This window comes from Camelina sativa, chromosome 11, assembly GCF_030686135.1.
Source record: "Camelina sativa cultivar CO46 ecotype springtype chromosome 11, ASM3068613v1".
NCBI lineage: Eukaryota > Viridiplantae > Streptophyta > Magnoliopsida > Brassicales > Brassicaceae > Camelina > Camelina sativa.
Window position 1 is genome coordinate 25,576,664 of NC_141890.1, and position 22,326 is coordinate 25,598,989.

At 36.5% G+C, this 22,326-nt stretch overlaps 3 protein-coding genes, 1 long non-coding RNA gene, 3 other non-coding genes and 1 pseudogene across 10 annotated transcripts; 4 read left to right on the forward strand and 4 right to left on the reverse strand.

Moving 5' to 3' along the window:
* The first annotated feature begins 1,455 nt into the window (after window positions 1-1,455).
* On the forward strand, window positions 1,456-4,398 carry LOC104728232 (putative helicase MAGATAMA 3). The gene is given in 6 exon segments (XM_019232558.2): window positions 1,456-1,548; window positions 1,641-2,150; window positions 2,340-3,428; window positions 3,504-3,629; window positions 3,631-3,829; window positions 3,917-4,398. Coding segments are annotated over 6 exon segments (2,496 nt in total). The 5' UTR covers window positions 1,456-1,458.
* A 1,242-nt stretch (window positions 4,399-5,640) lies between these two features.
* On the forward strand, window positions 5,641-6,401 carry LOC104728233 (uncharacterized; annotated as a pseudogene).
* Window positions 6,402-6,598: 197 nt separating this feature from the next.
* On the forward strand, window positions 6,599-7,975 carry LOC147934377 (putative helicase MAGATAMA 3). The gene is made up of 2 exons (XM_087476076.1): window positions 6,599-7,409; window positions 7,497-7,975. The coding sequence occupies exons 1-2, from the start codon at window positions 6,614-6,616 to the stop codon at window positions 7,973-7,975; spliced, it is 1,275 nt and encodes a 424-aa protein (XP_087332202.1). The 5' UTR covers window positions 6,599-6,613.
* Window positions 7,976-9,477: 1,502 nt separating this feature from the next.
* On the reverse strand, window positions 9,478-11,812 carry LOC104724077 (uncharacterized). 3 transcript variants are annotated; one of them, XR_757512.3, is made up of 8 exons: window positions 11,633-11,812; window positions 11,377-11,518; window positions 11,198-11,273; window positions 10,956-11,098; window positions 10,426-10,564; window positions 10,215-10,283; window positions 9,763-10,023; window positions 9,478-9,667 (listed from the first exon to the last, which is right to left on the reverse strand). It is a non-coding gene; the product is annotated as an uncharacterized LOC104724077 (long non-coding RNA). The 3 variants fall into 3 exon arrangements; XR_015571123.1 differs by having other exon boundaries at window positions 11,377-11,515; window positions 11,633-11,771; XR_015571122.1 differs by lacking the exon at window positions 10,426-10,564.
* Window positions 11,813-13,068: 1,256 nt separating this feature from the next.
* On the reverse strand, window positions 13,069-15,027 carry LOC104724078 (uncharacterized). Its single transcript, XR_015572934.1, has 4 exons — window positions 14,924-15,027; window positions 14,745-14,832; window positions 13,746-14,646; window positions 13,069-13,671 (listed from the first exon to the last, which is right to left on the reverse strand). It is a non-coding gene; the product is annotated as an uncharacterized LOC104724078 (transcript).
* LOC104724079 (uncharacterized) lies at window positions 14,942-16,676 on the forward strand. 2 transcript variants are annotated; one of them, XM_010442525.3, is made up of 4 exons: window positions 14,942-15,392; window positions 15,532-15,607; window positions 15,711-15,883; window positions 16,455-16,676. In XM_010442525.3, the coding sequence occupies exons 1-4, from the start codon at window positions 15,280-15,282 to the stop codon at window positions 16,534-16,536; spliced, it is 444 nt and encodes a 147-aa protein (XP_010440827.1). In that variant the 5' UTR covers window positions 14,942-15,279; the 3' UTR covers window positions 16,537-16,676. The 2 variants fall into 2 exon arrangements, with proteins under 2 accessions (XP_010440827.1, XP_087332204.1); XM_087476078.1 differs by lacking the exon at window positions 16,455-16,676 and adding an exon at window positions 16,088-16,297 and having other exon boundaries at window positions 15,009-15,392.
* A 308-nt stretch (window positions 16,677-16,984) lies between these two features.
* On the reverse strand, window positions 16,985-17,083 carry LOC147934378 (small nucleolar RNA Z103). Its single transcript, XR_015573259.1, has one exon. It is a non-coding gene; the product is annotated as a small nucleolar RNA Z103 (small nucleolar RNA).
* A 69-nt stretch (window positions 17,084-17,152) lies between these two features.
* LOC147934379 (small nucleolar RNA Z103) lies at window positions 17,153-17,253 on the reverse strand. The gene has a single exon (XR_015573258.1). It is a non-coding gene; the product is annotated as a small nucleolar RNA Z103 (small nucleolar RNA).
* Window positions 17,254-22,326: the final 5,073 nt, after the last annotated feature.

Genomic DNA, 22,326 nt, shown 5'->3' on the forward strand with positions numbered 1-22,326 from the left:
GGCTGGTACGATGGGGTTTTTCGGTTCCCTCGGCGTGTCTTCTGTGCAATACTCAAGACGAGTCTCGCCAACATCTCTTTTTTTATTGCTCTTATGCAGAAGAGATTTGGAGGCATTTCACTCTTAAAGCTCATGTATCTTCTCCTACAAACTTCGACATGAGAACTACATGGTTGAGAAATCCCTCTAGGGACAAAAATGTGGCTTTCATTATCCGATTGGCGTACCAAGCCTGCATGTATGCTATTTGGAGAGAACGCAACTCCAGGCTCCACTCCGATACCTCTAGACCAGCCTCAGTTGTGCTTCAGGAGATCAAGACAACTATAAGACTCCATTTGGGTCCTTTGACGTTAAAATAGAGGATTGTCCCACCGGCTCCAACACTTTTGATCACTTGGTTCAACGTGTTTCATTAAGTTTGATGATGTGTACCTCTTCATTTTTGTAGGTGTTACTCTTTATTGGAGGCATTGTATGTAACTGGCCATTTCGATGGATTTTAAATGAAAGGTATTTAAAAAAAAAAAAAAAAAAAAAAAAAAAAAAAAAAAAAAAAAACTAATGATGCTTAGAACTTAGTACAAAAATAAGTAATAATTTTTTTTATATGCACTAGGAAATTTCCCATAACAAATAGTGATCATGATAAAACATTGTGTTTATGAGATGTTTAGTTGGATTATATTTGGTATTAATGATTAATGGAAGATTGATTTGAGAATTTGTGCTTTTAAAGCTTTTTCAAATGTGACATAAAGACCCTGAATGTTTTGTAGTTTTTAAATGGTTTTTAGTTTTTAATTTTTAGTTTTTGGCTTTTAGCTTTTAGTTTAATTAAAGCAACAACTTGTATCCATGAATGATGTGCTCTTAAAATCCCCGACCTTTCTTCTTCCCCGTGCCATTTGGAAAATCAACATTACAATTGAACTAACCTCTCGACTCTCGTAAAAAAAAAAAAAAATAATAATTATAATGATTTAATAATGTCTATAACAGTATAACTCTATAAGTATAAGAACTTTGTATGTGGACTTACGCGTGGAGCGGTGGAAAGTATCATCTTCAGTTCCATTGATCACTACATGTTTAAATTTCAATAAATTAAATTATAGTAATAGAAACTACTAGTATAATTCAATCATTTAAAAAAAAAAAAATCAACCATTTAAAAGAGATTCTTGGAAAATGTTAAAATTTAAGATAGTTTCGGAAGTATGTAGAGAACCCTTTCGCCTTCGCCTTCCCTTTAAAGTAGACCAAACTGATAGTGAGTGTATACTCTAGATCTGTCTTCTTCGTTTTTGTTGATTCTTTTGCCTAAAAAGAGTTGCATTCTAATTGTCCTTTTATTTTCTTGCCTTGTAATCCAAGTTACGTATTTAGGTTTTCCAACGAATCTCAAGTTTAGTTCTCGCTGTTGCTATGAACAATCTTTCAGAAAGACGAAGAGTCATGGCAAAGAATGAGAAAACAACTCTGTTTAATAGTGTATTTTCTTGGTCTATCAAAGATATTCTCAACAGAGATCTCTACAAGCAAAAGGTTTTCATATCTTATAACCCTTTCTTCAATATCTTTAGTATTAATTTATACATCATATTCCTCACCAGTGTCGTGTGCTATTTTTGTAACAGATAAAGACAATACCAGAAAAGTTTAGATCTGTTGATGAATATGTTCAGTGTTTTGTTCCTCATCTACTCGAGGAAACGCGAACCGAGTTGTTCTCTAGCTTCAAGTCTTTGTCTAGATCTTCAGTTTTTAAAATACGTTCGATAGAGAAAAGAGCAAAGGAATCAAGTGGAAGCTCATCAGCTAGTTTGCTCCACGATATAACCCTAATGGCTGTCGACAATACTGCCAAGTACCAGCCAAAGTGTGGAGATCTTATTGCTCTCACAAAGGTAAGGCCAAGTCGAATCGACGACTTAAATCCTTTACTTCTCGCCTCCGTATTCAAGGTAGACGGTGAGCTTAAGATCTCTGTTCATTCGTCTAGACCGATACCTTATCTTTCGGAGTATCCATTAAGTTTTGGTGTTTTCCTCATGACTTTAACCACAAACACCCGAATTTGGAACGCTTTGCACAACGAAGATGCTAAGTCGACTCTAATCCAGAGTGTGCTTCAGGGAAATACTCATGTAAGTGTTAAGAAATCATCTTCCTAGCTTTTAACTTTACTGCGTTGTTTTTGAGTTCACCTTGTTGTACTCGTTTAGCACTTATTTTTTATTTTTTCGAACAAATCTCTCAGTTTAGCATAAGAATGAAAAAGTAGATGTCTATTTCATACATCAACGGAGTGATTATTGTTTTTGCTTATGTTGCAGGCAACAGAACAATGTTTTTGTTTTGTAAATGATTTTGAGGGTTCTGACCGTGTATTGGATATAATCCGTTCCAACAAATTGAATTCTTCCCAAGAAGCTGCAATTTTGGGTTGCTTGGAGACGAAGAATTGTAGTCACAAGAACAGTGTGAAACTAATATGGGGACCTCCTGGAACTGGTAAAACAAAGACGGTCGCCACTCTTTTTGCCCTTCTCAATCTAAAGTGCAAAACTGTTGTGTGCGCTCCTACAAACACTGCTGTTGTGGAAGTAGCATCGAGGCTATTGGCCTTATTTAAGGAAACTTCCTCATCAGAACACGCTACTTACGGGCTGGGGAATATTATATTATCTGGAAACCGAGACAGAATGGGGATAGACAAGAATGATGTTCTTCTTGATGTGTTTCTTGATGAGCGCATTGACAAACTTGGTAACCTGTTTTTGCCATCTTCTGGATGGAAACAGAAGTTGGAGTTACTGACACGTTTTCTCGAGGACACAGAGTCTGCTTACAATGACTATGTAGACAAATGTGAGGAGGAGGAGCAGGAGGACATTGTTTCATTTGGAGAGTTTGTTAGGCAGGTTTTTAATGGCTTCAGTGAAGAGCTGGAGATATATATGGTTGATTTGTACACACATCTCCCTAACTGTTTCATTTCATATGAAGACGTGAAGAAAATGATGGCTGTTCGTAAATCTTTCCAACGCGTTAGATATTTCTTGGAGGAGAATGCTTATAGAGTAGAGTTCAAGACCGGGAGTTTCAAATTTGATTGTTTTGAAAGAATGATCCGCGACGATTGCCTTCAGGCTCTAAGTGTGCTTCCTAAATTTTTGGAGATTCCAGAGTTGGTTGAAAGGGAAGATATTAGGAAATTTTGTATCCAAAACGCGCATATAATCTTCTGCACGGCATCAGCTGCTGCAGAAATGAAAGCAACTGGAACTATAGAACTTCTCGTGGTAGATGAGGCAGCTCAGCTTAAAGAATGCAAATCAGTTGCAGCATTGCAACTTCCTGGACTTCGTCATGCTGTTCTAATAGGAGATGAGCTTCAATTGCCTGCAATGGTTCAGAACGAGGTATACTCTTTTCTTTCATAAACTGTCTTTTCTTTTTTCAACTTATAGTATTGTGATATCAACATAATATGGCAGATATGTGAAAACGCTAAATTCGGAAGAAGCTTGTTTGAGAGGTTGGTTCTGCTTGGTCATAACAAGCATTTGCTCAATGTTCAGTACCGGATGCATCCCTCGATTAGTCGTTTCCCCAATAAGGAGTTTCTATGGTGGGAGAATCAAAGATGCTGCGAATGTTCAAGAAAGTATTTATCAAAAGAGGTTCCTTGGAGGAAACATGTTTGGTTCATTCTCTTTTATTAATGTTGGACGTGGAAAAGAAGAGTTTGGTGATGGGCATAGTCCTAAAAACATGGTTGAAGTTGCTGTGATTTCTGAAATCATATCTAACCTTTACAAAGGTATAACTTTTTTTTTATCGACTATTATTATGTTTTTCATTATTTTTCTACTGAATTTTACTAATGTGCTTAATTTTCGAAACATAGTTTCAAGTGAAAGGAGAATGAAGATGAGTGTTGGAGTGGTTTCACCTTACAAAGGACAAGTCAGAGCAATCCAAGACAGAACCAATAATAAATACACTTCCTTCTCAGGTCAGCTTTTCAGTTTGAATGTTTGGTCCGTCGATGGGTTTCAAGGTGGTGAAGAAGATGTTATCATCATCTCTACCGTCCGAAGTAACGGTAACGGAAAAGTGGGATTTCTCAACAACCGTCAAAGAGCTAACGTGGCACTAACTCGTGCAAGGCACTGTCTGTGGGTGGTTGGTAACGAGACAACTTTGTCTCTAAGTGGTTCTATTTGGGCTAAACTGATAAGTGAGTCGAGAACACGTGGCTGCTTGTTCGATGCTGCTGATGAGAAGAGCCTAAGCGATGCCATGAATGATGCTTTGCTTGAGGATGTGTCTTCGAGTTTTGGATCTCTTTCCATCAGGAATGGTCTTGGGAGAAGAAATGCTTGGTAGATGTTTTTCTATGTTTTGTTTTTTCCTATTAAGACTTTGCATCGGATTTATGTTCTTTGGTGTTTATGGTTTTCAATTCACCACATATTAAACTCGACTTGTTCTTCTTTTATTGTTTAAAAATGAGGCGTTTTAAATCATTTGGACTTGTTATTCTTCCCTCATCAAAGGTCATTTAAACAGAAAATATCAGATTCCAGATACAAACTAGTATACACATGATTTGTGGCCATCCCAAATTTTTTAAGCTGTTAGCAAATGGAAATAATACTGATGAATTAACTCGATTTTATCAGCTCTATCTTCTTAAAATATAGATTGTGTTAACTCATTTTAATGTCACAAACTGTGACTTGCATATCTATTATAAGTTCATAACTAATTTGCAACAACATAGTGGTCACAATGTAGTCATAAAAGTGACGATTAATATTATCATATTATATTCGTCACTAATTGTGATAGACTTTTGTTATGATTTTTTTTGTCATAATATAGTGACAAAAATACTATGAATTTGTGACATATAAATTTAGTCATAATATCGTATTTAAAATGTCTCAATAAAATTATTTTCTTTTAGTGTATAGGAAATAGAAACATCTGGTTAATAAAAGATTAGCTTGATCTACAAAAGACAACCTAGCTTTTTTCTGATAAGCTTTTATCAAGCCACATTATAACACTCTCTTAGTTGAACCCTACCAATCCTGGCATTTTAACATTGATAAAAACAGGTCGATTGAGGACTGTTTCTATCTCAGACTTTCTCGAGTTAGGTCTTTTCTACAACTCTTCTGACGATATATCAAGTTTCCTTAAGTATAACCATGAAAGTTAATTATGTTCTTAAAATCTCGACCATTCTTCTTCTCCATGCGATTTGGAAAATCAACATCACAATTGAACTAATCTCTCTCGAAAAGGAAAAAGAAGTAAAGTTTAATAAATGAACTGTTTTACACTCTACGAATGCGAAGTGTCATATGCATCATTAAAAAGAAAATCGAACTGTGCATGCATTAGTAAATAATTTCTTGGAAACATGTTTACATCTGAGTTCATTTCCAAAGTCTGTTTGGACTTTCCGCCTTCTTCTTCCTTATGAGTAGACAAAACTGATAGTCTTCTTCACGAATTTGAGATCTGTCTTCGTCTGCTCAAATCCTCTAAAAAAATTTGCTTGTCTTCCCTTTTGGTAATTTCTAAACCTATCTCAGGTTGGTTATCGCTGTTGATTTGATGGATAATAAAGAAATAAGAAGGATCTTGGGAAAAGAAGTGCAAACAAGTCTGTTCGCTAGAGTATGTTCTTGGTCTATCAAAGATATACTCAACGAAGATCTCTACAAGGAAAAGGTCTTTTTATATCTTTTTGTTTAACCTTTTCTTCATAAGCTTTTATGTTTTGTACTTATTGTTACTTGATGATGTCTTTTTTTTGTAACAGATAAAGACAATACCAGACAGATTTAGTTCCGTTGATGAATACTTTCAGTGTTTTGTTCCTCACTTACGAGGAAACACGAACCGAGTTGTTCTCTAGCTTCAAATCTCTATCGAAATCTCCTGTCTTTCAAATACTTTCTTTGGAGACAAGGACGAACGAATTTAGTGGAAGGTCATCATTCAAGTTGTTTCATGACATAACATTGACGGATTATAATGCAGTCGACAAAAGTGAAAAGTATGAGCCAAAGTGTGGAGATATTATTGCTCTGAGTCTGACAGAAGAAAGGCCAAGAATTGATGACTTGAACCCTTTACTTCTAGGCTACGTATTCTCTGTGTATGGTGATTTTAAATTCTCTGTTCACTTCTCTAGATCTATATCTAAGAATGAGAAACATTTGTTTCCCTTCTCAATGTGTTTTTTAAAGATCGCGTCAGTAAACTTGGTAAATTGTTTTCATCATCTTGTGGATGGAAGAAGAGGTTGGAGTATATCATTGATTTTCTTGAGAACACAGAGGCTAAGTACGAGCAACATGTGCATGAATTAGTAGAACTTGCAAAGATGATAGAAGAGGAAAAGAAGAAGAAGAAGAAAGAAGCTGATGAAAGGAAGAAAGAAAGATCTGAAAAGAAGAAGGAAGATGATGAGAGTGTGACGGAAGAAGTTGAAGAGATGAGGATGCAAGAAGTTGTAAACATTCCTACATTTGGAGAGTTTGTGAAGAACTTTAATGGCTTAAGAGAGGAATTAGAGTTTGATATGGTTAACTTGTGCACTCATCTGCCTAAGTCTTTCATTTCATCTAGAGATGTGAAGAACATGATAGCAGCCCGCCAAGCTCTTCACCGTGTTAGATATTTCTTGCAAGAGAATTCTTCTAGAGATGATTTCAAGAAAGGTGGTTTCAGATACAATTGCTTCAACAGACTCATCAGTGTTGATGCTCTTGGGTTTCTATGTCTACTTCCAAATTGTTTTGGGATTCCTAGCCTAGAAAATTTTGACGATATTAGAAGATTTTGTCTACAAACTGCAGACATAATCTTCTGTACAGCCTCAGGTGCTGCCAATATGAATCCGGCGAGGATAGGCCCTGTCGACCTTCTTGTAATCGATGAGGCATCTCAGCTTAAAGAATGTGAATCAGTTGCTGCATTGCAGCTTCCTGGTCTTCGACATGCGCTCCTAATAGGAGATGAGTATCAGTTACCTGCAATGGTTCATAACGATGAATGCGAGAAGGCGAAATTTGGAAGAAGCTTGTTTGAGAGACTGGTTCTGATTGGTCATAACAAACATTTGCTTAACGTTCAATATCTAATGCATCCTTCGATTAGTCGTTTCCCTAATAAGGAGTTTTACGATGGGAGAATCACAGATGCAGCGAGTGTTCAAGAAAGAATTTACGAAGAGCGGTTTCTTCAAGGAAACATGTTTGGTTCTTTCTCTTTTATAAATGTTGGACGTGGAAAAGAAGAGTTTGGTGATGGACATAGTCCCAAGAACATGGTTGAAGTTGCTGTCATTTCCGAAATCATATCAAATCTTTTCAAAGGTATATAGACGTACACCATCTTTTGTTGATTCTGTAATTTGTTTTTCATTATTCTTTTTTGGTTAATTTGCTTAAATCTTGAAACAGTTTCAAGTCAAAGAAGGCAGAAGATGAGTGTTGGTGTTATTTCACCTTACAAGGGACAAGTGACAGCAATCCAAGATAGAATTGGTGATAAGTATGGTTCCTTAACAGATCAGCTTTTCACTTTGAATGTTCAGTCGGTAGATGGGTTTCAAGAAGAAGAAGATGTCATCATCATCTCTACTGTTAGAAGTAACGTTAAAGGGAACGTGGGATTTCTCAATAATCGTCAAAGAGCCAATGTGGCACTTACTCGAGCGAGACATTGTTTATGGGTGATTGGTAACGAGATGACTTTGGCTCTGAGTGGTTCGATTTGGACAAAACTGATAAGTGAGTCGAGAACACGTGGATGCTTCTTCAATGCTGCTGATGATAAGAATCTAAGTGATGCCATGAGTGATGCTTTGCTTGATGACGTGTCTTCGAGTTTTCGATCTTTTTCTATTAGGAATGGCTATGGGAGAAGAGATGGTTGGTAGATTTTTATTTGTCTTTTTTATGTTTTTGTTTTTCCTATGAAAACTTCGCATGGGATATATATATGATCTTTTATGGTATTTATTTATGGTTTTCCTTTCTATATGAAAACAAATAAAAGTAATTATTTCATCAGCAATTCTTTTTTTTTTTTTTTTTTTTTTTTTTCTGATCATATAGGCTTATGAATACAAAGTATACGTTTTTACTTTGTACAGTCTACCCAAGCAAAGGCTCTTGTATGGTTCACCGATCAGTACATTGTCAAATTAAATTAATTTAAAAGAACTAGGTTGGTATCCGCGCTACGCTGCAGAATAGGTTTTTTTGTTTTATTTTGTTATATATATATATATATATTGATTTCATAATTTAATATGTTATTTGGAATCAATTCATAAGTTTTTGATAATTTCAATAGTATTTTTTTTGTTATTCTTATTTACATCATTAAATGATACTTGAGATTTTTATTTTATAAATTTAGTTTTTGAATATATTTTAAATTCATTACCAAATAAGTTTAGGGATTACAACCTTTGTCTCCTAAATCTCACATAATTTATCTCTTACAAGATTACAACATATTTATATTTGTTCTTATCTTAACCTAACACCTAAACTAAACAAACCCATTTAATCACTTGAAAAGCTTAGGATCAAGTTGGAAGCTTATCAGTCACTTGACAAGCTTATGATTAAGTTCTTCAAGCTATATATGTTAATCTAGCAACATCTTAAAGAAAAAATAAAAAAATAAATCAAATTTACACATTGTTACGTGTAACATATGACTAACAACAGGATATTATTTTGAATAGTTTTTAGTATAAATATCATTTGTAAAACATATATATATTTTTTTTAGAATTTGATGAGTTACATTTACTTATAATTTTTACTTCTTGAATTATTATTGTTTTATTTATTTATCTAGTAAAATTTAGTATAATTATTTTATTTGTTGCTAACTAAATTGTCATTATCTCGTTCTAAAGTTGAGTGTAATGCAATATCGAGATCATAATATGCTTCTAACTCAAATCGAAGGTGGTGAATGATGTACCGTTGGGAATTTTGATGACGTTTGTAATGGTTGTTTCAACTACAAGTTTTTTTTTTCATTTCATAGAATATATGCTTTTAGACACACATTATGTAGATACAAAACATTTATATTTTCAACTTTTATTTGAGTTGCAATCATCTGAGAAGATATGGTTTTGATAAAAATTCTTGGATAAAGTTAATTGAACACAAGAAACTTAAATGGAAGTATAGAAATCGAAATAGATGGACTTTTTACATTCGTCCATACAATGAGCTTTTTAAAAAAAAAAAAAATTATTTATTCAATTAAATATGCTGAAAAGCCTGAAATAGTTCATAGATATTGGTTAAAATATAACTTGTTTTGTGACTTTTGCTGCGAAAGTTTTATATCGTCATCTACAATTATTCCAATGAACATTAATAGTTTTGCCTAAAACAATAGCCGGAGTCAAAAGTTCAATTCAAAAATCTATTAAAATTTTTTCCAGTAAAGTCAAATATTCCTACTCCATGATACTCTTACATCCTATTATAAAAATTATAACAATAAAAAGTCGAAAACAATAACCATCTACCACATTCTTAATAGTGATTCACTTACCCCCATATACTAACTGAGACTGCTAATGCAGTTTATTTGCCTACAACGAATTTCAAAAGTAGCATAGAGTTAGCTTCAATACATACGTTAAAAAAAACAAGACACAAACAAAGTAATCAGGAAAAAAATACATACTTGGAAAAATCCTTTAGATGAAGATCTCTTTTTACTCTTCCATTCTGTCCACCATCACAATAAGTGAATCATTACTCGAGGTATGGCATCGGATCCTTCTGTGCCTTTCCACCTCCAGGGACTCATGGGAAGCAACCAATCATCAGAACCATATGAGTCAGAAGGGTAAACTCAGACTCTGGCCTATAATCGGATTTGTTTCTCCGATTCTTCTGCCTTCCATGGCTATCTCTCTTACTCATACCATAAGAACCCATATTTCTGTCAAACAATATTTATCAGTCGCCCACCCTTAAAAAATCTAAGAATATACCAAAACTAATGCATATAGACTTAGCAGAAATCTATGAAAGAAAAAACACTCATATGACATTCATAGCATAGTACTTGGTTGAATCTGCTGCAAGTTCTCGTCTAACTAAGATAAAATAAATATAGAGACGACGACATACCAACCGATCCAAACATTTTGATCTCATAAGCATAACACATCAGCTATTTCAATCAGGTGAATATATTTCCTGCATCACAATAAAGCATCTCAGCCACATATCAGTAACATGATGTTCCTTAAGCTTTGTGACTCAACCAGTCGACCGTATGCACAAAGCTATTAGCACAGGAGAGAAAAAAAGCTGAAAGAGGTAAGTTTTAAAAGTGTACCATGTGTATCTAACAAGAAAATGTTCTGGCCAGTAACCAAATCTATCTCTTAAACCCACACAATGATGACGTGTTCGTTCAAATCAACGGAAAATTTAGTAACAAAGCCAGCGCATATATTCTCCATACATCAACCGATCTAAAACAGCACAAATAAAGAGATGATTATTCAAAAATTAATTTAGAAATGCCTCCAGACATATAGACTTAATTAGTCTGTGTAATAGACATAAACATATGAGCAGAAAAAGTGGACAATAAAGCAAACTGCGTGTTTCTTAACACCTAATGTATCCAAGAAGGTGAATATGTTTATTTTCACCATATAATGTACGAATCTGGAAATGAAAAGCATCGTAAAACTAAATCCAAGTTATCTACGACCTAGACAAAGGCTACAAGCTACCGAGCATCACAATCTTGAGAAAGTAGAACCTACTATGGCACAGATTCTTGAGAGGTTTCAGATATGAACGTTATACCTAGCCCCCTACATTCTTGATCTAAAGAACATAGAAAAAAATACTAACATTTACTTGACAGCTGCAATGCAACAAGCTATAATTTTCCTAATGTTCATCATTTTATCCACTTGTCGATTTCTTTCGTAGTGGATTTCACAAGCTTCTTGGTACTAACAACAAGTTCATCAATAAGAGAATCAACTTCATTCCTGTCAACAAGAGAATGTTCCAAAATCATAATCTGAAGTCTTAAATCACTAAAACTCAAACCAAAAAGAATAGAAAAGATATAATTTGTTTTAACTCACAAAGATGGCTTCCCAACGTTATAATAAGAACGAGACTAATCATAAGCAGCTCCTCTTCCAACACCATAGTCAAAACCTACACCAATTCAACAACCAGCTCAAAATTCTAAACCAAATTGTAACCTAGGAACCCCTGGTCCGAATTCGTAGCTATATGCGATCAAAATTCAAAATTTTACCTTCGATAAGACCAGCACCGAAACCGAGTCCTTCAACCAAATCGAGTCCAAAGGCTGGACCAGCTTTCCCGACCTTTTTGAGCCTAACCTGAGGAAGTTTCTAGAGCGCAATCCTTTGTCATTGTCTCTGATTCTTCTTCTGCTGCTCAAAGTCAGATGATTCAGATGATAATGCATTGAAAAAGTAGCCATTGCAATTAGGGTCACTAGAAGGAGGTCCTGTAGAGACATTTAAAAGAACAGGTCCACCACTTACCAGAGTTCCCTACGGTGTAGTACCCTAAATCTACACCATTCTCTGTTTCCGTTTCTTCATATTCTGGGCGATAAAGGCTCCAGAATGGTGGCGGGTTCTTAAGACACGGTGAAGCGAGAATTGAGAAATTAGATTCCGGTTTGTTGACATTTTGGGGACCTTTTCCATAAATTTCAAATTATTAGAATGCTATTTGACAAGTAAGTAAAATTATAGATGATCTGTATTAATCATTATAATTTGATTGGTTAGCTATTTTCACTGATGTGTCAGCTTCTACTTCAATACAAAAGCTGAGCTTCTACTTCAATACAAAAGCTGAGGTGTCAGCAGCTGGTGAAAAATAAAGAAGTTTTATTGTATTGATATGCATTAACTTTGAAACCTGAGATAGTGATTTATGTCGTCGATGAGATTACTATACAAGACCCGCGTCAGGAAGTCCAAAGCCCATGCCGCCAAAATCAATAATAATCCTTCAGAGTAGTAGATTTTGTTTTGCATAAATGATGGTATGATACTGTTAATTTTAGTAAGAGCATCTTTAAAAATGTTCCACTGTTTTTGTAGACTTGAATTTTTCCATATATTATTTAATTTCTTATAACTCTTTCATAAATCATGTTAAAAGAAATTATATTAAATATTATATGTTTATATCATATATAAAAATATCATAATGGGTATAACAATTTTGATTTTTTTTTGAATTTTTTTGAAAAATACCACTTTATAATCTGTATTTTAGAACCTTATAAATCTTATATACAGTATACTTTATCACATGCGTTATATAGTACGTTACACAACTTTATAAATGTTAGTTAATGACAGGATTTCATAAAAAGAATTATCCTTTTTTAGTATTTTTGAAATGGACAAAAGATAATGATGATTTTGAAAGTGGTATCATACAAGTTGTATTTTTTAAATTCTTAATATTTTTTCAAGATTACAATTCACTTAAAAATGTATTTTCAGCTTTTGAGAAGAAAAATGAAACCTTTAGGTCCTACTAAATGGAACTTTTGTATCCATTAAATCATATTAAAATGAAACCTTACGTCTTTATAAATCACAACAGTAGCTAGTTACCAGCATGAATATATACCTAATTACTTGGTCACAACTCACAAGATTCAACTGCACTAAACAGCAAACTGATGAAGCAAAACATCTTTACATGTTCAAGATGCTGCGCTTGAATCCATTTTTATATGTAACAACTCAGGTTAGTAATCTACAACGGATAAGAGAAAAGATGTAAAAACTCATTAACGCACAAAACACACATGAGGAATGGACATATTGCATTTCATATATATACTACAGCAAAAAGGGAATAAAACGCATAACAAGCTAAGCACAAAACCAAACAAATAGTGGGGTAGCTACGCAGATTACGTGATGCCTTAACACCTCACAACAACAAGCTGTATGCTTAATTCCACGGAGAATCCAATTAAACATATCTAATTTTAAGGTTACGTTCAGAGGTCTACAAATATCTTAAACAGAAAGGTGAGATAAGAGATTATATATTCTGATCTCCAAAACATAAAGCTCAAAGCTGGTTTTTCTAGAAGACAGGGCGTTCAGAATTTAACCTTGCACTTACAAACATGGCACACCGACATGCCACTGTCTTCAGTTCTTATCTTGGCTCGATACGAACTGAGAGACAAATTCCACAAGTCATTTGATTCCTCAGATTGTGTTGCTACCAAACTCGCGTTGCCAGCAACATTTCTGCGTTTAACATTATTGCCTCGTTTCCTTCTGGTCTTGGTCGAAGTTTGAGAACCGCATGCCTCATGAACTCCAGAAGAGTCGCATAACCTTTGACTGACGGAAGCCTTTCTCTTCGGCTGAGGATTTCCAACTTTCATTCCCTCGGTAGACCAATCTGTCGGCTTGAAGCGGTCGCCAAGACTCAGAACAGTTTTAATCATGCAATGAACCGAAGGATCATGAGCTTCGTTTCCCCATTTAGGAATAATCAAATCTCCACGTTGATAATGCATGTGCGTTACGCGAACCTAACAAATAAATAGATATGATGTAAGCATTGGACTCTCTAAACATAACATAAACATAATAACAAATTTAATACCTTCCCATATTCTCTCATATCTTCCAATAGTAACTGGTCCAAGTCAAATGTCTTCTTACTATCAGGCCTTCCACCTTTCCATCTTGTTAGTTCCACGCCCTCGCACTCTCTTTTATTTCCAAATGTCTCTTCTAAACGGTGGAACGCCCAGTATCCCCACACTTGCAAAACCTGGACGAATCCATCCATAACAAGGCTGTATTTGTCTAAATCCGCTGATTTGATAGCGCGAATCAGATGCAAAAACGCCAGTCTCCCCCAAGGATACATGTCAAATGTATCTCTGCTTAGCACCTTCTTAGCAATTGAAACTGGAATCCGACCTCCCCGGTCCTTTGCAAAAACACACGTAGACAAAAACACAACAATCCAAGCTTAGTCCTGTCCTCAACAGACCAAACACTGCACTCATCCAACGACCTAGCCAAGTTTTCCCAACTTGGACCTTTGTTAGGCGGTAACTTGAGCATCGTCCAGAACTCAGTTTGGTGGTTTATTACGCCATCATCGTCATCATCATCATCATCCAGTGGGAGTTCCTCGCAGTTTAGTCCAGTGAGATGTCTGAATTCATTGAGCGAAAACCTAACTGGATGGTCTCCCAACAAACACCATATTTCGTACGGTTCCTGGACGACAAGTTGACGGATAAGCAAGTGCTGCACAATCCTCCCAGCAAAGACAAAGTCAGCTTCGTAAAACTCCACAAATACTCCTAGACACGAATTCCTCAAGTTGACCAACGCATCAGCTCCTAGTTTTGTGGAAACCTTAGGCATCTTTTCTTTCTGAGATTGGCAATTCAAAATCTTCCTAGGCATCGGCTCTGTCCCTTGAGTAAATAACCTAATTGGTAACTGTCTATTATTATTGTTCTCTGTCACCGCCATAAACTCTCGATCTGAGAAAGACCACCACAAGAACATGAAACGACACATAATAATAATTAAAAAAGCTCTATAATTTTTCTTCAACTATGAAATTATTCAAAACCAAAACCTGGAAAACGGTATGGTAAAAGCAGCCAGCAGGTGGAAAAAACGACCCCCAATTATTGTAACTCCTCACCTTGTGAAGCAACCATTACCTAAAAGCAGAGAGAAAAATATATAAATTAAAAAGACCGAAATGAGATATGCTCCACACAAGTGAGAGACGATAAGGGTTATAGATAATACCGAGGGAAAAAAAAAGTTACTGTAGCCAAGTCGTAACCTGTAAGTCACTCTCGTCTTCTTCATTAAGAGCAAATAGAGAAGAAAACAAACACACATGAAACCAGAGGGCTGGTCTTCAGTTGAATTTTTAAGAAGGAACGCTGACTCCACAAAACGTCGCCGTTTCATACAGTTCTTTCGCCTTCTCCACTCGAAAAAAGTGATATTTTATTTTATTTGTCGTGATTTCTCAAACACGTCGTCGTTTCAAACTATTAAGACTGGTGCTTTCGTCTTCCTTTCCAGTCGAGGTCGTCGTTTTAGATACTTTTAAACGAGATCTCTCAGTTTCTTCATAAGAAAGCAAAGTCGCATCAATGGCGATCACAGATTTTTTGTCTAAAGAGTATGGATACGTCGTCATCGTCGTCGTTTTGTATTGCTTCCTCAATTTCTGGATGAGTTTCCAAGTCGGCGGAGCTCGCAAGAGGTTTTTTTTTTGCTTTTTTCTTTCATAACCTTCCTGAGATCTAGATCGAACTCTGTTTCTGAAAATTTGAGTTTGTTTCTTCTGTGAAAATTGATTCGATTTTTGTTGAATCATCATAAGAGATTTTTGAAATCCGCAGGTACAAAGTGTTTTATCCATCACTATATGCAATAGAATCAGAGAACAAAGATGCTAAGCTCTTCAATTGTGTTCAGGTTTGTGAGTTTTTTTTGTTTACAGTACTTTTGATTTTTTTTTTAGATGTGAGGAGTTCTTTAATTGGAAACCAAATTTGGGGGTTGTTTTGTTTGGTTGCAGAGAGGTCATCAGAACTCATTGGAGATGATGCCAATGTACTTCTTACTTATGATAATTGGTGGGATGAAGCATCCTTGTATCTGTGCATGTCTTGGCTTGCTTTACAACGTTAGCCGATTCTTTTACTTCAAAGGCTATTCTACTGGTGATCCTAAGAATCGTCTCACTATCGGGTTTGTTCTTAATCTTTCTTTCTTTTATGTTTTTTAACAAGTCATTCGAGTTCTAAATCATCTCAATAGATTGGTTCCCACATAAGCTAGTAGAGTAGAGTAGAAACAGTACTGAAGGAAACAAAACTGCAAAAGCTAGTATGTGTAGATGTGAGATTCTTTGGTTTATGTTATCTTTGTGTGTTACAAACGACTTGGTTGCAGTTATGATCTCTCCCTGATGTAGCATGATCACTGACTTGGTTGCTCTTGGTGTTTTACTGGAATTTTCGTTACTGTTGAAGAAGGTGTTTTTCACTGTGATGGATCACTTCTTTTATGTCTTTATACATCAACATCATGCAAACATTGAATCTGAAACACTTCCAAGTTCTCAAAGGTTACTTAAATAAAGTTTTTGGAATAACTTAAAAACTTCTATTTAGCCGACAAGAGAATCTCTACTTTTCAATTGTTACAGATAGAATTTTAAACAGGGGAATGTTTTGATACGATTCGCATTTGATTCTCCAATAAACCTAAGTGTAGTAGTTAGGCATGTTGATAAACTCTCTCTTCCTCTGCTCTGCAGGAAATATGGCTTCTTAGCTATGCTAGGACTGGCCGTTTGCACAATCTCGTTTGCTATCACCTTGCTTCGCGGCCAAGCCTAGCCTGTCTTTGTAAGTTTAATGCTTGTTTGTGGCTGGACACTTTTGATTTTATGATTTTTGTAACATACCTTGCAATGGTTTTACAATGTCACCTAACCTTGGAATTTGTCGATATACAATAACGTTTAAGTTGTGTTAAATTTGCTTTATGTCATGGAGCAATAAGCTTTATGGAGAGTATATTCCTTATAACATTGTATCTAATTAATCTTAATCATACAAGCTCAGGATTTTCTATAAATATCACAAGAACATAATGTATGCGAATTATACAATCTTAATTTTTCTTGAAATTTTTAAAGTTCTTAAATTGGGTAGTTGGTATAAATATTTAAAAATAGGCTATGGGCAGCCATAGATCAAAAGGCTAACATTGAGGTCAACTCATTCAACTTTAAAAAATCTCCAAAAACAATAATAATATTTTCAAGAAAAAAAAAAAAAGGAGATGGATCAGAAAAAAAGGCTTGGATATTCTCTAAAAAGAGAAATCAATCGCTCAGTTTGTTCAGTTTTGATCATCTGGGGAAATAATCCTCACTTCCATCTAAACATGTGAAAAAAATAACTATGAAATCGATTTGATTTTGATTTTTTTTTTTTTAAAGCGAGTGAAAGGGATCAGAAAATAGGCTTGGAATCTCTCTGAAAGAGAGAAACATAATTCGCTCAGTATAATCAACTTCGATCATCTGGGGAAATTATCATCACCTCCCAAAACTTCTTCATATAAAAAGAAAAATAATCCGAACTAAAACCAAAAGATAGACACACGGGAAAATGGTCAAAATCAATCTCAACTATTTGACAAACGCTTTTTTATACCTAAACTTCAACACTCTGCAAATAACAATCTGAACTGTATTAAAATTTAAATTTTCTACCTAAACTATAGAAAATGTTGTCAATTTCAACCTCTGTTCGAACAGTGTTAAATTAGAGTTTAACAATGTTGAGTCAGACGATCTTTGACATCCACATGACAGTGGGAATGACCAAAACTAAGTTGTTTTGGTCATTTTTAAGTGTGTTGTAGCAAGAAATAAAGCGTTTGAAAAAAAATAGAGTATTTTTCGGGTGTGTTGTGAAACTTTATTTTTGATCATTTCTTGCTATAAAATACCCAAAAATGACCAAAACGATATAGGTTTGGTAAGTCCCAATGCTAAGTTGATGTTACGGACCGTTTGACTCAACATCATTAAACTCTGATTTAACACTGTTCGAACAGAGGTTGAAATTGACCACATTTTATATAGTTTAGGTAGCAAATTTGAATTTTAATACAGTTTAGGTTGTTATTTGCAGGTTGTTGAAGTTTAGGTATAAAAAAGCGTTTGGCAAATAGTTGGGGTTGATTTTAGCTGTTTTCCCGATAGAACCACTATCGGATTGTACTCTATCCATTGTATTTGTAACCCAGAAACCAAAACTAAAAGCTCTACACTCTTCAAAGATAAAACTAGGGTTTCCTTTGGCCCAATAAGAACAGAATTAAGTATGGGCCTGTACCAACCACGTATTTTTCCTTCGTCAACGTGACAAATATGAGAAAGTAGAAATGGAATAGATCTAAAGGAAAACATAAATTTTGTTTTGTATCATCATTTTTTTTTGTGTCTTATGTCGAAGTGAAGAATACAAACAAACGATTTATCGTTTATATGGTAGAAAGATCAAATTTATCGTAAGTGACAGTAGGGCTCTTCCTAGTTCCTATCTTCAAATCATACACGTTAAGTTTTCAATGTAGGTGTTAACTACAATGTGTATTTTAATGACTTTTCTAACGTTCGTTCTTGGAGATCAATGTCTGTAAGTTTTGATCCAAAAGATGAAGTCATGCTCTCATGCATGCTCTAGTTGTAAAACTTTATTGAGTTCTATAAAGCTTTATTATAACCTACTTAAATGTTAACAATCAGATTGAATCATTCAAAAGCCCATTGATTCTCTCTGCGAACCTCCTCTTCTTCCTCTGGTGTGAAGTCATTCTTGATGTTGAACGTTGTGCGGATCTCTTCTGGAGTCTTTCCCTTGATCATATCAGCCACAGTTTGACATGTTAGGTCAAGCAAGGTCTTGATGTTCAGGTAATTCGCAGCCAGGATGAGTTCAAAGAGGGTAGCATGTATTAGTGTAGCTAGAGTTTATCTCTATTCTTGTTGATATAGTTTATCACTGATAGAGTTTATCTTCTAGAGTTCTTATCTTGTATAGAATGATCTTAACAAACTCTTGTATAAATATGTGCTCTCTGTTTTCAATGAGAATCAATTGATTATCATATTCTTCATGGTATCAGAGCCTCTGATCCAAACCTAAAAATTTATTTTCTTCTGCGCCTCTTTCCTTCTTCTTATACGTCTTTGTTTTTCCTCTTCTTCCCTCATATCTTCTTCTTCTTCAGTCATGGCTTCCGATGCCTCCTCTACCTCGTCTGACTCAACCCCTGTGTTTAACATCGATGAACCTCACAAAACGCTCATCTCTCTCAACATGAGTAACATCACCAAACTTAGGCCCAACAACTTCATCACTTGCCGTCTGTAGATACGATCTCTTCTTGAGGCCCACGAACTTCACTACTTCGTTGCTGATGATGACAATACCCCGCCTGAATTAATCACCGCTGCTACTGGTGTCAACCAACCAAACCCGAACTTTGCCGCCTGGAAACGTCAAGAGAAACTTCTTTTCAGTGCCTTGCTTGGATCGCTCTCTCATCCAGTTCAGGCCATCGTTGTTTGTGCCTCTACAACCCGTAACATCTGGGAAATCCTTACCAACACTTACGGGAAGTCCTCTCGTGGTTGCATTCGTCAGATCCGAGATCAACTCAAGACCAGCACCAAAGGCACCAAGTCTGTCAATGAGTTCATGTGCGGCATTCTGGAGAAATCAGATCAACTTGCCCTTCTTGATGATCCTCTGCCACACGAAGATCTCCTTGATCACATCACTAGTGGTCTCAATGACGACTACAAAACGATTGTGGAGATGGTCCAAGGACGTGACACACCGATTTCGATTGATGAGCTTCATGAAAAACTAATTAACCGTGAAAATGCTCTGAAAGCTGTCAGTGAAAACACTTTCTCTGTTCCTGCATCTGCCAATGCGACACATCTCTCTCGTCCTGCACATCGTGGTGGCGTTGGATCCTCTCGTGGTGGATTTCGTCCATCACGACCGTACCTCGGTCACTGTCAAATTTGCAGAGTTCAAGGTCATGGTGCTAAACGTTGTCCTCAATATCTTCAGCAGCCCTCACATCGCAATTCCCTTACTCTGCTCCATCGTTTCCTCAGTTTCGTGGGTCTACTCCGTCTCTGGCTCCTCATCTACCACTACCGCCTCCACAATGGCGTCCTCAGGCTCATCACACCACCATTGGTCCCCAACCTGATCTCACTCCCTGGCTGCTCGACAGTGCTGCCTCCCATCACATTGCCAGTGATCTTAGCAATTTTTCTGTGCAAACTCCTTATCACGGCAATGACAATGTGATGATTGGTAATGGTGCAAGCTTGCCCATTACTCACACTGGTTCAGTTTCTTTTCCCTCTAACTTGAAACCAATTCAACTTCAGCATGTTTATGTGTTCCTGAAATGCGCAAGAATCTCATTTCGGTTAACAAGTTATGCAAAACAAATAACGTTATGGTCCAACTCTGTCCATATGATTTTCAGGTGAAGGATCTTCACACGGGGACAACACTTCTCAAAGGCAAGGCCAATGAAGGAGTGTATGAGTGGCCACTTTCCTCTTCCAAGCCTTTTATTTCAGCATTTTCAGCAATAAAGTCATCCCCTTCGGAATGGCATTCTCGTTTAGGACACCCAAACACTCAAACGCTTCGTACCATGATCACCAAGTTTTCTTTAGCAAGTTCCTCCTCTGTATCCTCTACTTTATTTTGCAACTCATGTGCTATTAATAAGAATCATAAACTTCCATTCTCCACCTCCACTCTCACTTTTACTCATCCATTAGAACTACTTTTCTCTGATGTCTGGACATCTCCAGTCATGTCGATCGATGGTTACAAGTATTATGTGATCTTTGTTGATCACTATACTCGTTATACCTGGCTTTAGCCTCTCAAAACAAAGTCTCAAGTTGCTCAAATCTTCCCAATATTCAAATCTCTTGTTGAAAACCGATTCAACAACAAAATAATCTCTTTATTCTCTGACAATGGTGGTGAGTATCTCGCCTTAAGACAGTTTCTTGGCACTCACGTCATCTCTCATCTTACAAGTCCTCCCCACACACCCGAACACAATGGTATGGCCAAACGGAAACACCGCCACATCGTCGAGACAGGTCTATCCCTCCTTACTCATGCTCAGATTCCACACTCCTACTGGACTTATTCATTTGCTGCGGCGGTTTACTTAATCAATTGCTTGACGACTCCTAACTTGGCGGATCACACCCCTTATCAGCTCCTGTTTCATGACACACCCAATTACTCCAAGCTGCGAACGTTCAGTTGTCTTTGCTATCCTTGGATTCGACCATATGGCCAACACAAGTTCACACCAAAGTCTAAGCCGTGTGTCTTCATGGGGTACTCTCTTACTCAAAGCGCCTACATTTGTCTTGATGTTGAGACTTCTCGTGTCTACATATCCAGACATGTTAATTTTGTTGAATCGGTCTTCCCTTTTTCTCGTCTCTCAGCTCAAACATAATCCCCTTCCCATGAAACTACTTCCTCATACTTTTTCACTGCTTCTCTTGTTCCCATATTTCCTCAAACACCAGTCTTGGCCACTCTCCCGTGTTCTTCTCCTTCACCTGCACTCGGTGCGTCCTCTGTGGCATAGGAGTCCGACCATAACGTTCCTGCTGTTGTTGTTTAATCGACTTCAGCGGACTCTGTTTCTCCCGCGACTTCAATGATTAATGACCATCCTATGGTGACGAGAGGCAAGAATACCATCAAGAAGCCAAACACAAAGTATGGTCTTCATACCGTCCTGCAAGAGGTGGAGCCTAAAACTTTAACGCAAGCGTTGAAAGATGAAAAATGGAGGAGATCCATGAGCACTGAATATGATGCGTTTGGTCACAACCACACGTTTGATCCTCTTGATCGCTCTCTTGCTACTAACATTGTTGGTTCCAAATGGGTTTACAGGATTAAACGGAAGCCTAATGGCTCGGTGGACAACTACTAATCTCAGCTTGTTGCGAAAGGCTTTCATCAACGACCGGGTGTTGATTTCCATGACACCTTCAGCCCAGTCATCAAACATGCTACTATCCGACTTGTTCTGGGTACTGCTATTGCTTCTGACTGGCCACTGCAGCAATTGGATGTGAAAATGCCTTTCTTCAAGGACCGCTTGAGGAGGAGGTTTACATGCTTCAGCCTCCGGGTTTCATTGACAAAGAACGGCCTAATCATGTGTGTCGCCTTAATAAAGCAGTGTATGGCCTTAAACAGGGACCACGCATATGGTACACTGCTCTTGTAAGCATTGGCTTCAAGAAGTCTCTTGCGGATGAGTCGCTCTTTGTCCTGCGTTCTGGTACCTCCTTTGTCTACATGTTAATTTATGTTGATGATATCATCATCACCGGTACTTCCATTCAAGCCATGAAGCGTGTTACTGATCTTCTTGTGGCGAAATTCTCTCTTAAAGACTTAGGAGAGCTTTCGTACTTTCTTGGTATGGAAGCCTATCAGACTCGTGATGGTTTGCATCTCACACAGACCAAATACATCACTGACCTTCTTCGCAAAACAAAAATGGCGGATGCTAAGCCAGTTGCC